At 45.0% G+C, this 14565-nt stretch overlaps 1 protein-coding gene across 1 annotated transcript; it reads left to right on the top strand.

Moving 5' to 3' along the window:
- The first annotated feature begins 217 nt into the window (after positions 1–217).
- Positions 218–5046, top strand: RPA3 (replication protein A3). The gene is made up of 4 exons (XM_073676472.1): positions 218–406; positions 684–758; positions 1613–1721; positions 4323–5046. Exons 1-4 carry the CDS (start codon positions 308–310, stop codon positions 4403–4405), a joined length of 366 nt encoding a protein of 121 aa, XP_073532573.1. The 5' UTR covers positions 218–307; the 3' UTR covers positions 4406–5046.
- Positions 5047–14565: the final 9519 nt, after the last annotated feature.

Below are 14565 nucleotides of genomic sequence, written 5' to 3' on the forward strand. Positions count from 1 at the left end.
AGTCGTTATTATTTTATTGAATCAAATTAGTTATTAACTATCGTCACCGCGCGACCGTCCGAATCCTCAGATAAACTGTAATAGATATTTTGCCAGTTTCTAATATGGCGGAACTTACGTCCTAAAGATGTCATAAGCGTCTCTTTTTTTGATTGGCTGAGTAAACTGAAAGCTTGTTACTGATTGGTTGGAGTCGGTGTCAAAGTGCGCAGTGGGCGTATGCTGTGTTCTAATTGGTCGGCGGGTATCACGTGGTGTTGTCAGTAGTTTCCCGCCTGTAGAAGAAGATTAGAGGCACAGTGAGAACATGGGGGATATGAGCGACTTGCCGCGGGTGCGGATCAACACCAGCATGCTGGCCCAGTATATGGGGAAGCCGGTGTGCTTCGTGGGCCGGGTGGAGAAGGTAACGGCGCCATGTCTCTCCATCATCACTCTCCCTAGAACTACCAGGCCCAGCATGGCCTCATACTCCAACAGCAGCCCTGGGCGCTGTCCTCTATGTAGTGCTCAGTCTGTTCCTCTGTTGCTCCTCCGGGAAATGTAGAAATAAATTGTGGCCTGAGCATTCCTCCTCTCTCACCCCTTCTCTCCGCAGGCCAGTATTTGTTCTTTTTCCTCTGATCCCCACAATGAGTGGATTATTATGTGCAGGATTTATCCTCACCGTTTTCTTTTTCCAGGTTCACCCCACGGGAACGTCATTTGTCCTCAGTGACGGAGCAGGAAAGAACACCACGGTGGAGCTAGCCGAACCGGTAAGAGTCCCCCAGAGAACCAGGGACAGGGGATGTGGAATAATATTTTACCATTTCACTAGAATAAAAAAAAATCTGTAATCTTGCAATTTTCATACTCTAAGCCTAATACTAGACCATCGCTCCCTGCCATATAATAACTGGTATCTACTGTATATAGAGGTGCTAACACAGGATCCACCATTCACAATAGGTGGTGTCACAGCTCACCTCCTCCTGTACAATGACTGATAACCTCTCTACATACAGTAGATAACACAGGATCCACCATTCACAATAGGTGGTGTCACAGCTCACCTCCTCCTCCCGTACAATGACTGATAACACCTCTATATACAGTAGATAACACAGGATCCACCATTCACAATAGGTGGTGTCACAGCTCACCTCCTCCTCCCGTACAATGACTCCTAACACCTCTATATACAGTAGATAACACAGGATCCACCATTCACAATAGGTGATGTCACAGCTCACCTCCTCCTCCTGTACCAAATTAGATGCTCAGATAATGCTTTAATAGACACAAATTGGGTCTATTGCTGCTCGCGTTCTTGTTCTTAACAGAAAGTAGGAGTCTAGTATTAGGCCTGGTTACCAGTGTGATGGCTGCAAGGTTTTGTCATTACATTGAGTCTGACTTCCTTTGTTGCTCATGTGATGGACGCTCAGGTCCGCAGCCCGGTACTGTGGTTGTCTGATCATCACATGAGCAGGATGCGGCTTCTACCCTCTGGAAATGATTTCCAGTCACTGATTACAGTGATGGAGCATGGCTTATGATATTACAGGTGATCACTTCTCGTTACCTGGTGATTATTCACATCCAGTCTCATTTTGTTTTTATTCCTCAGCTTGATGAAGAATTATCTGGAGTGGTCGAAGTTGTTGGCAAAGTTACGCAGAAAGCCACAATCCTGGGGGTGTCGTACGTCCCTTTCAGAGAAGACGTGGCCTCTTTTGGTGAGGACAAGGATCTTTATAGAAATCAAAATAATTGGTGACAATATTTGGTCCCTGTAGTTCTGTTCGCTTTGTGGTCCTCTGCAAAATCATTCTTTGGATCAATGGGGTTCCAAAGGTTGAAACCCGGGAGGGTTGTCCACCTCTACAGATAATTTATTTTATTTTGAAATCTTAAATGCATTCATTTTTTTTTGCATAAATACAATTGAATTTTCTTAAAAAAAAAATTGTGCCTTTTTTTGTTTTACAGGCTTTTTGTTTTCTTTGCACTTTCATGTGGTCAGCAGAGAGGAGCTCAGGAAAAGACAGATAAAAGTTAGAAACTCTCCAGTCACTCAATCTGCATGAGCTCACTGACTGATTCTCTGTTAATTCATTATGTAGCCGACAATTGACGCTGTAAACACTTAAATCTTAAAAAAAAAAAAAAATTCTTATGTGCCCACGATGCAGAAATGCTCCAGATTTTTCCTGAGCGATTGTGCGTGCGGATTGTGCGTGCTTTTTTCCTGCCAGGGACAAGCGGATGTGAAGCGTTCTTCACATGTAATTTCGCGTGCGGGTTGTCAAGCGCCTTCCAAGCGATTTTAGCATCAATTGGAAAGTGCTTGACAACTTGATCACACTATATAAATCCATGCAACCGGCATGGATTTATATAGTGTGACCAAGTTATAGTAAAAGAATGGTAAAAAATAAACATTATACTCGCCTTCCAATGGCCCCCGGTCTCGTCCGGTGTGTTGGGCGGCTCGCGGTGGTCTAAAAGGACCTTCCATGACGTCATTTAGTCATGTGACAGGTCACGCGACCGCTTATGTCAGCGGTCGCGTGACCTGTCACATGCCTAAATGACGTCGCGGGAAGCCAGGACGCATCGCTATGGAGACCGGCGGCCATCAGAAGGTGAGTATAATGTATTTTTTTTTTTTTTTATTCTTTTTTTTTTTTTTTTTTTAATACAGGTACTATGGTACCCGGGTCTGGATGAGAGTCTCCTATTCTCCAAACCCGGGTACCATCTGCACATTGAAATGCTTAATATCCGCATGTGCACATGTAGTCATGTGGATATTAAGCGATTCAATGCAAGTTAATGGCGGCGAAAACGCCACGATTGCGCAAAATAATTGGTAGTGCGGCGGATTTTTCCGCAATGATAATCTGCACCGGAAATTTCCGCAGCATGCGCACAGCACATGCGGATTATCATTGGGGGACATTGCAGACCTTCTACCAAGTGGATTTTAAGTGTTTCTGTGGTGGAATTGCTGCTGCGGAAACGCTTAAAAACAAAACAAAACGCATATTAATATATTTGTATTAATATACTCACTGATTACTGTCTTGCTCTGCTGCTCTTGAGTTGAGGGACTGATTTTCCAGCTCTCTGGATCAGGGCGCAGTCAGGCGTCTGTATAACACGGACAATGATCGCATCGCAGTGCATGGACTGGCCCTCAGCTCTTCTGACCCAAGTGTGACCATGTATTTCAATGCTCTGGGTCAGGAGAGCCGCCAGCCAGTCCATGCACTGTGATCGTCGTCCATGTTCTATGGCCGTCTGATTGCTTCCTTACTCTGGGGTCTATGTGTGAGCTTGATATTGCTTTTACTACGTAAGGCTATGAAGTGTCAGAACGAGGCAACTTCCAGGTCATATAAGAGTTGTGATCCAGAGTCGGAAAATCAGTCCTGTGAGTCAGAAGAGGAGCAGAGCTGTTGACGCATGAGTATATGAATGCACCTACACTAAATTGAATTTTACTACCATTTAAAGGGGTTGTGCCACCTTAAAGAACACGGTTAACAAAGTAGGAAAGGTGGAAACAAATAGTTTTGTAATCTATAGTGATTAAAAATTATTATGCTCCATTCAAAAGAGAACAAGGTTTTTTATTTTTTGAATGATGCTCTCTGGCGCCCGCTGGTGTTAATTCATTCTGTCCTAGCAGTGGCGAATCAGCTGGTTGAGTTTGCACAGTTCTTGTCATAAGGAGGTCCAACTCCCCACCCCCGTGTGCACAACGTAATCTCCCTCACAGGTCTGACAGTGGGGGAGATTACGTTGTGCACACTGGGGGTGGGGAGCTTGGGGTTAGGGGGGAAAGAGTCCGACCTCTTATGATAATACCTGCGAAAACGCTACCTCCACTACGAGGACGGAATGGAATAACGCTAAGGAGCATGCTTCACAGGATAAAAGCTTGTTATCTTTTGAATGGAGCATAGTTTTGTAATGTATAATGATTAAAAATTATTTATTTCCACCTTTTCTGCTTTTATAACTATATTTAGGATGGCATAACCCCTTTAATGGCCTCTGTCCTTATAAGGTATGGGGCACTGATGTCACAATGATGTCATGTGTGGGTGGGGCTATTTTTCCTTTGTTCACATGTACGCTCCAGTCTTCTTTTTAGAGCAGATGTGTATGGGAGTAAGCGATATGTTCTGAGGGTCCCGCTCCTCTGTATACATTGCGGGGTCAATACTGACTTTACACAAGCTACCAGACGCCCTTACAATTCAGCATGTAACCAGAACGCCATTTCTTTTCGTCTCATTTCTTCTTCTTTTTTGTGATTATTTCTCCAGATCTGAGCCTTTACGATGAAGCCGTGAAGATAATTCATGAATTTCCTCAGTATTACCCCTTTGGACAGAAAGGACTGGAATAAGCCTTTCCCTCTTCTGCCCTCTGGTATTCCGGATTCTGCAGCCGTCTCCGTGTACTGTCTTATTCCGGCAGCGGCTCTGACCTGGTACTTTAATATTAGATCTGGTGCAGAGAGGAAGAAGCGGCCATCAGAGGCTGCGGGAGGTTCGCTCTGCCGGACAGTCGGGGGTCGGAGTTCTGCTGTAAATCTCACGTGGTGTCTTCTTGTTATAAATAGTTATATTTTTCTTTTTTTTTTTTTTTTTTAGTTTCTTGTCTGTGTTTTTTTATTTTGGAGAAGAAAATTTATAATTCCTGTGAATAATCCCAAAACTGTGTTTTTGGAATAAGGAAAGAGATGACGTCCTGACTTTCCTTTAACTTGCCAGTGCCTCTTCCCGATCTAGTGCACCCATCCTAGTGGTACTAATAGGACGGATGTGCCATACCGGGCCCGTGGGCATCAACGCATAGGCAAACCTATATATTTTGTTTATGCTGTCGTCAGTGATTAACAGCAGAATCTAATTTGGGATTAAAGAGGTATTCCCAGTCTATATGCTTACGGCATACAACAGATCCTGTGGCTAACTGTACCGCTCTCAGTGGAGGGGGGTGGTCTGAATAAACGGGTACATCCAGTACCAGCCTTTTGTTCTTCCATTTCCGCCTCATGTAATTTCACCTGCATTATTGCTGGCAGATGATGGCTGTGTTGCACAGCCTGGATCTGCGTCTGATAGCCGCAGCTGTGTTGCACAGCCTGGATCTGCGTCTGATAGCCGCAGCTGTGTTGCACAGCCTGGATCTGCGTCTGATAGCCGCAGCTGTGTTGCACAGCCTGGATCTGCGTCTGATAGCCGCAGCTGTGTTGCACAGCCTGGATCTGCGTCTGATAGCCGCAGCTGTGTTGCACAGCCTGGATCTGCGTCTGATAGCCGCAGCTGTGTTGCACAGCCTGGATCTGCGTCTGATAGCCGCAGCTGTGTTGCACAGCCTGGATCTGCGTCTGATAGCCGCAGCTGTGTTGCACAGCCTGGATCTGCGTCTGATAGCCGCAGCTGTGTTGCACAGCCTGGATCTGCGTCTGATAGCCGCAGCTGTGTTGCACAGCCTGGATCTGCGTCTGATAGCCGCAGCTGTGTTGCACAGCCTGGATCTGCGTCTGATAGCCGCAGCTGTGTTGCACAGCCTGGATCTGCGTCTGATAGCCGCACTTGTGTTGCACAGCCTGGATCTGCGTCTGATAGCCGCACTTGTGTTGCACAGCCTGGATCTGCGTCTGATAGCCGCACTTGTGTTGCACAGCCTGGATCTGCGTCTGATAGCCGCACTTGTGTTGCACAGCCTGGATCTGCGTCTGATAGCCGCACTTGTGTTGCACAGCCTGGATCTGCGTCTGATAGCCGCACTTGTGTTGCACAGCCTGGATCTGCGTCTGATAGCCGCACTTGTGTTGCACAGCCTGGATCTGCGTCTGATAGCCGCACTTGTGTTGCACAGCCTGGATCTGCGTCTGATAGCCGCACTTGTGTTGCACAGCCTGGATCTGCGTCTGATAGCCGCAGCTGTGTTGCACAGCCTGGATCTGCGTCTGATAGCCGCAGCTGTGTTGCACAGCCTGGATCTGCGTCTGATAGCCGCACTTGTGTTGCACAGCCTGGATCTGCGTCTGATAGCCGCACTTGTGTTGCACAGCCTGGATCTGCGTCTGATAGCCGCACTTGTGTTGCACAGCCTGGATCTGCGTCTGATAGCCGCACTTGTGTTGCACAGCCTGGATCTGCGTCTGATAGCCGCACTTGTGTTGCACAGCCTGGATCTGCGTCTGATAGCCGCACTTGTGTTGCACAGCCTGGATCTGCGTCTGATAGCCGCACTTGTGTTGCACAGCCTGGATCTGTTAACCTTAAATGCTGACAGGCTGGATCTTGCTCGCATCTTTGTCATTAATGGCAGCATAAGGCGATACATGCAGCCCATTCAGATTACACAGGTTGTGCCATCCTGGAAGATCTAGGCAGTCTTAAGAGCATGGAGGGTTGTAGAAAGGCATCAACCCAAACGCAGGACCAGTATCTACTCCTTTGTGCGAGGAGGACTTGAAGCAATGTGTATACACAGTGACTGCACCAGCAGAATAGTGAGTGCAGCTCTGGAGTATAATACAGGAACTACAGTGGCTTGCAAAAGTGTTCACCCCCTTGGCTATCCCTCTCCCTGAGCGCACAGAGTCATGCGCAGTCAGTGGTATGATGTTACTGCCAGGGTGCGGCTAAGGAGCGTGGCTACTGCAGGCGCCGGGAAATTTAAAAAAAAAAAAAAGGGCGCCAGCTGTTCATATAAATGGCCCCAAACAAATCCTGACTGCAGAAGGCCGGTGAGTCTGACTTCTATACCAGGAAAGATCTTTGAACAAATTATTAAACAACATGTATGTAAGTACATGGATAAGAATGAAGTGATTAACCAGAGTCAGCATGGGTTTGTAACTAACAAGTCATGTCAGACTAAATTTCCTTCTATGACAGAATCACTGACTGGGTGGATCAGGGAAATGCTGTAGATATAGTATATCTTGACTTCAGCAAAGCATTTGACAAAGTCTCTCACACCATCCTTATTGAAAAAATGACCAAGTATGCAATGGACCAGGCAACTGTTAGGTGGATTCATAACTGGCTTAGTGATCGGACTCAAAGGGTGGTTGTAAATGGCTTCACATCCAGCTGGATGAATGTCTCAAGTGGGGTACCACAGGGCTCCGTCCTGGGACCTGTATTGTTCAACATCTTTATCAATGATTTAGGTCAGGGTTCCCCAACTCCAGTCCTCAAGGCCCACCAACAGGTCATGTTTTCAGGATTTCCTTAGTATTGCACAGGTGATGTAACTATTGCCTGTGCTGATGATGGAATTATCACCTGTGCAATACTAAGGAAATCCTGAAAACATGACCTGTTGGTGGGCCTTGAGGACTGGAGTTGGGGAACCCTGATTTAGATGAAGGAATTGAGGGTAAACTGATTAAATTTGCTGATGACACAAAGCTAGGAGGGATAGCTAACACTAGAGAAGAGAGAGAGAGGATTCAAAAAGACCTAAATAAACTGGAGCAGTGGGCAGCAACCAACAGAATGGTTTTTAACAGGGAAAAATGCAAAGTACTACATCTGGGCAATAAAAATGAAAAAAGCATATACAGAATGGGAGGAATAGAGCTAAGCAACAGTACATGTGAAAAAGACTTAGGTATACTAATAGATCATAGACTGAACATGAGTCAACAGTGTGATGCAGCAGCAAAAAAGGCAAATACAATTCTGGGATGTATTAACAGAAGCATACAGTCTAGATCACGTGAAGTCATTATCGGTCTTTACTCCTCTTTGGTCAGACCTCATCTGGAATACTGTGTCCAGTTTTGGGCACCACATTTTAAAAAAGACATAGACAAACTGGAGCAAGTTCAGAGAAGAGCGACCAGAATGGTGACTGGTCTGCAAACCATGTCCTATGAGGAACGGTTGCAGGATTCGGGAATGTTTAGCTTGCAAAAAAGAAGACTGAGAGGAGACTTAATAGCTGTCTACAAATATGTCAAGGGCTGTCACATTGTAGAAGGATCATCTTTATTCTCATTTGCACAAGGAAAGACTAGAAGCAATGGGATGAAACTAAATGGGAGGAGACACAGATTAGATATTAGAAAAAACTTTTTGACAGTTAGGGTGATTAATGAGTGGAACAGGCTGCCACGAGAGGTGGTGAGTTCCCCTTCAATGGACGTCTTCAAACAGAGGCTGGACAGACATCTGTCTGAGATGATCTAGTGAATCCTGCTTTGAGCAGGGGGTTGGACCAGATGACCCAGGAGGTCCCCTCCAACTCTACCATTCTATGATTCTAAGATGGAGGAAGAAGGTCAAATTAAAAGCCCTGCAGAAGGTGCGGTCCCTCCATGCACGGTAGTTTCCAGATGCTGGGATGGGTAAGTGAAACAAATTCTATCTCTTATCCTAATTTTATGCCCTTGGATATATTTTAGGGCAAGCCTAAGAAAGCCGTTGGCAAAAACAAGGAGTAAGGAGTGCGCACTACGTAAATCAGAGCTACTATCCTCATACGGCAAAAAACTGTGTCAACCCTGTATAGAGAGAACAGTGACTGAGGAGTCTTCTTCTCTGATGAGTAGCCTGAAGACAATTGTAAAAACAGAGGTTAAAGATTCCCTTAAAGGTCTTAAAAGTAGAACCTCTTACACTCCCGCTGAGAGGTACATTACCAGCTCAGACGAGGAGTTATACGGCGACATAGAGGGGTTCTACTCCGACATATCATCCTCAGATGACAATGAAGATTGCCCCTGTTTTCCGGCTGAGGACGCAGATAGTGGCCCGGACTGCTTTGATAAGTCTATGAACATTGAGGAAGTTATTAAAGAACCCAGAACTGTACAGGACATAATGTTTGGGGGGCTAGAGAGGAGGAAACAAATGTTTTCCGGTCCATAAAAAAGTGTCATCTTTAATTAGAAAGGAATGGAAGAAGCCGGATAAAAGAGGCTTCATCCCAAAAGGGGTTAAGCAAAAGTATCCCTTTGATACATATGTTTCCGATAGCTGCGTCAATCTTTGGAGCCTTATCCCAGCTACATTGGGAACGAAAACTATTCAGACTCCTTTAAATTTTTCACTCTTTGTTTCATTGCAGCCATTTAGTAAATTCTAAAAAGTTAATTTTTTTTCTCATTAAAATACACTCTGCACCCCATCTTGACTGAAAAAAACAGAAATGTAGAAAATTTTGCAAATTTATTAAAAAAGAAAAACTAAAATATCACATGGTCATAAGTGCTCAGACACTCATATTTAAGTCCCATGCTGTCCATTTCCTTGTGATCCTTGAGATGGTTCTACTCCTTCATTGGAGTCCAGCTGTGTTTAATTAAACTGATAAGACTTGATTTGGAAAGGCACACACCTGTCTATATAAGACCTCACAGCTCACAGTGCATGTCAGACCAAATGAGAATCATGAGCTCAAGGGAACTGCCCAAGGAGCTCAGAGACAGAATTGTGGCAAGGCACAGATCTGGCCAAGGTTGCAAAAGAATTTCTGCATTACTCAAGGTTCCTAAGAGCACAGTGGCCTCCATAATCCTTAAATGGAAGAAGTTTGGGAACACCAGAAGTCTTCCTAGACCTGGCCGTCCAGCCAAACTGAGCAATCGTGGGAGAAGAGTCTTGGTGAGAGAGGTAAAGAAGAACCCCAAGATCACTGTGGCTGAGCTCCAGAGATGCAGTAGGGAGATGGGAGAAAGTTCCACAAAGTCAACTATCACTGCAGCCCTCCACCAGTCGGGCCTTTATGGCAGAGTGGCCTGATGGAAGCCTCTCCTCAGTGCAAGACATATGAAAGCCCGCATAGAGTTTGCTCAAAAACACATGAAGGACTCCCAGACTATGAGAAATAAGATTCTCTGGTCTGATGAGACGAAGATAGAACTTAATTCTAGGTGGTATGTGTGGAGAAAACCAGGCACTGCTCATCACCTGCCCAATACAATCCCAACAGTGAAACATGGTGGTGGCAGCATCATGCTACAGGGGTGTTTTTCAGCTGCAGGGACAGGACGACTGGTTGCAATTGAAGGAAACATGAATGCGGCAAAGAACAGAGATATCCTGGATGAAAACCTCTTCCAGAGTGCTCTGGACCTCAGACTTGGCTAAAGGTTCACCTTTCAACAAGACAATGACCCTAAGCACACAACTAAAATAACAAAGGAGTGGCTTCAGAACAACTCTGTGACCATTTTTGACTGGCCCAGCCAGAGCCCTGACCTAAACCCAATTGAGCATCTCTGGAGAGACCTGAAAATGGCTGTCCACCAACGTTCACCATCCAACCTGACGGAACTAGAGAGGATCTGCAAGGAAGAATGACAGAATGGTCCCAAACTTCTTCCATTTAAGGATTATGGAGGCCACTGTGCTCTTAGGAACCTTGAGTAATGCATTTATAACCTTGGCCAGATCTGTGCTTTGCCACAATTCTGTCTCTGAGCTCCTTGGGCAGTTCCTTTTGAGCTCATGATTCTCATTTGGTCTGACATGCACTGTGAGGTCTTATATAGACAGGACTTGATTTGGAAAGGCACACACCTATCAGTTTAAACACAGCTGGACTCCAATGAAGGAGTAAAACCATCTCAAGGAGGGTCACAAGGAAATGGACAGCATTTTTGTTTATTTTTCACTCAAGATGGGGTGCAGAGTGTACTTTAATGAGAAAAAAATTAACTTTTTAGAATTTACCAAATGGCTGCAAGGAAACGGAGTGAAAAATTTAAAGGGGTCTGAATACTTTCCGTACCCACAGTATATCTCATGTATCCCGTAAGTCAGCATTGCCTCTGGATGACTCGGGCCTATTGAAGGGGGGGGGGGGGGGATTCCTCTTTGGGCCAGCGTTAGACGACATATCGGAAAAAGCAGCAGATGCCAAAAAAGCCTTTCCTGTTAACCCCTTTCAGAGGAGATCCTTACCTCCTTTAGTTAGAAGACAGTTCTCTGCCGAAAAAGGTCAGGGACACAAGATGGAAGGGGCAAAAGAAAGGGAAGAGATTCAGCTATGACACATTCCCTGCTGATTCCACCAAAAGAACAAGAAGGCAATGACGCCAGGCCCCAGGTAGGTGGAAGATTAAAAGCTTTTCTTCCTGCCTGGGTAAAAATTTCAAGCAACAAGTGGATCTTAGACACCATAGCGCAGGGGCTAAAACTAGAATTCAGCTCTCACCCGCCAGAAAAATTCCAGCTCACAAAGATCCAGTCTTCCGAAGAAAAACAACGGGCCTTAGAGCAGAAAGTTTGGCCGCTAGTGCAGAAAGGGGTCCTCACCGAGGTGCTAGAAGCAGAGCTAGGGAGAGGTTTCCACAGCCCTCTTTTTTTTGCCAGAAAAGCCAGATTACTCTTTAAGGACCATTGTGAACCTAAAAGGTTTAAATCAATATCTAAAAATCAAGCATTTCAAAATGGAGACTATAGGGACAACAGTGAAGCTCCTTTTTCCCGCCAACAGTTATATGGCGATATTAGACCTCCAAGATGCATATCATCACGTGCCCATTTGCCAGGAACATCAGAAATTCCTGAGAGTAACAGTAAGCATGCAGGGGAGATGGCAGCACTTCCAATTTCAAGTTCTTCCATTTGGGCTGGCCATGGCCCCAAGGGTCTTTACAAAGATAATATCAGAGGTGTCGGCCCATATCAGAAAGACGTACCGTTCATACAGTACTTAGACGACTTTCTAATAGCAGGAAAAACAAGGTCAGACTGCAGTCAGTCAGTAGATCACGTGGCCAGGGTCTTAGCATCCCTGGGAAGGGTACCGAATACAAAAAAATCCAAGATGATCTCGGAACAGCGTCAGATTTTTCTAGGAATTATGTTGGACGCATACAAACAAAGGTCTTTTCTCCCAGAAGAAAAGATGAGATGGTGTCTGCTCTGATCGACAGTCCAATAGCGACACACCATGTCCATCCAGGGGTGCCCATCATCGTGCATCCCGGTGCTTGTATGGGCACGAGCACACTTCAGAACAATCCAGTGGGAGATTCTGGAGGCAGAAAAAAACATAGAAGGGACACCAAGATCCAAGTATCAGCAGCCACTCGGGAGTCCCTAGTTTGGTGGCTCCATCGAGAGAATCGCTTACAGGGAGTTCCCTGGGAGGATCAGACCCCATCCGTTATCACCACAGACACAAGTCCTCTCGGTTAGGGGACTCATCTGGGGAACAAAATCATTCAGGGTCTATGGCCGCGGGGGATGAGGAAGTCCTCCTCGAATCTAAAGGAGCGGACAGCCGTCACATTAGCACTATTAGAAGCCCTACCAACCCTGAAGAACCAACATGTAAAGGTTCTTTCAGACAACACAACAGCGGTCTTCTATATAAAGAAACAAGGAGGCACAAGATCCAAATCACTGATGACCGAAGCGGGGAAACTCCTGACAATGGCAGAAAAGAAGTTTTTTGTCCCTATCTGCAGATTATCTAAAAGGAAAAGACAATAGAAGAGCAAATTACCTGAGCCAGCATCAGCTGGATCAGGACGAATGGTCTCTAAACCAATATATCTTTCAGAAATTGGTAAAGCTGTGGGGGCCACCTCAGATCGATCTTTTTGCATCCAGGGCCAACAGGAAAATACAAAAATTTTTCGCCCTAGACCCAAAAGAATCCTCATATGGGGTGAATGCCTTGACCCGAAAGTGGACGAAGGAACTAGCATATATGTTCCCGCAAATATCCCTGTAGTACCAAGAAAGATCGGATCAAGCAGTAGTTTTAATTGCATCCTTTTGGCCCAAAGGGACATGGTTCACGTTGTTAAGACTAATGGCAGTGGAGGATCCGTGGTGGGTCCTTCCGGAGATCCCGGATTTGCTATCCCAAGGCCCAGTGGTGTGTCCAGATGTTAGGAAAGTTTCATCTGACGGCGTGGCGTTTGAGCGGCAGTTCCTGGAGTCAAAAGGTTTTTTCCAAAAACCTGATCTCTACCCTTATGGGAAGTAGAATGGTGACAAAGAAAATGTATGCAATGGTCTGGGAAAAATGTTTAGAATTTTCAGCAATCGATCCCTGCGCAAATAACCCTGTACCATGGGTAAAAATCCTGCAATTTTTACAGAAAGGGTTGGAGCTGGGATTATCAGTAAACACCCTGAAGGTACAGATTTCAGCACCAACAAAAGTTCACTTTGGGAATAAGAGGTGAAATATGAAGGGAGAAAAGACCCCCTTATTATAAATAATTGCCTCTATCTTCCTGTAGATAATCCCAAACTGACACAAAAGGGGTTTGAATCAAAAATATATAAATTTTATTACACAATATAAATTTTATTACACAATAGCGATAAAAAAGTGTAAAAACGGATAGGGAGGGGAGAGGACAGCTAGAGAAGGCAGGGTAAGATGAAGGCACCCTGCTCGGAGACTAACATCCTGACGAAGCCACTTCCGGGCGAAACGCGCGTCGAGGCTTCCAGGCATCCCTAGCATCTTACCACACGCTGCCCTAGACTTTACCAATAATGACTCAAGTTAATGGGAACCATATAATTCTACTGACTTGATGATATGGACATTCTCAAAGCGTTATCTCTGAACCTATAATCTACTATTGCCGGTCATATATGCTACATGTTGCATTTCCATATTATCACTGGTAGATTTGACATTACCTGGCATGTCTTTTGCCAGGATTTTCTATCATCGTATTATCTAGCCGACAGCCTATATTTACATCTGTTATATATTGTAAGCTGCCTCAAGGGATGTTAGTCTCCGAGCAGGGTGCCTTCATCTGACCCTGCCTTCTCTAGCTGTCCTCTCCCCTCCCTATCCATTTTTACACTTTTTTATCGCTATTGTGTAATAAAAAATAAAAAAAATTGTGTAATAAAATGTATATATTTTTGATTCAAACACCTTTTGTGTCAGTTTGGGATTATCTACAGGAGGATAGAGGCAATTATTTATAATAAGGGGGTCTTTTCTCCCTTCATATTTCACCTCTTATTCCCAAAGTGAACTTTTGTTGGTGTTGATAGACTTATAGGGGTTACGGACCATATATTTTATGGCCGGTTAATAGGATTTCAGGTACAGATTTCAGCCCTGGGGGTTTTGTTTGACCAAAAGATTGCCGACAATCCATGGGTAATAAGGTTCATAAAGTCAAGTAAATAGATCTAAACCAGTGGTTGGACCGCAAGTTCCACCATGAGACCTCAATTTAGTGTTCGATGCCCTAACTAAACCTCCTTTTGAACCATTAAAAGATATTCAAATGAAAATCTTGAGATATAAAACCATTTTTTACTAGTGGCCCTTACTTCAGCCAGAAGGATAGGGGAGTTACAAGTTCTATCATCAAACCCGCCATTTACTAACATTGTCTCCGATAGAATCATCATTTGACCACATCCAGCTTCCAAAAGCAGTCTGAAGTTTCCACAGGTCCCAAGAAATCATTCTTCCGTCCTTCTGCGATAACCCCAAAGACGATAATGAGGCTAGTTTCCACATCTTAGATGTTCTTTTCCAGGGTTCAAACAAAGGCTAGGCGGCATCTAAGAGGACCCTTGCTAGATGGGTTAA

This window comes from Phyllobates terribilis, unplaced genomic scaffold, assembly GCF_046119375.1.
Source record: "Phyllobates terribilis strain yellow unplaced genomic scaffold, ASM4611937v1 Scaffold_4__5_contigs__length_816908805, whole genome shotgun sequence".
Lineage (NCBI taxonomy): Eukaryota > Metazoa > Chordata > Amphibia > Anura > Dendrobatidae > Phyllobates > Phyllobates terribilis.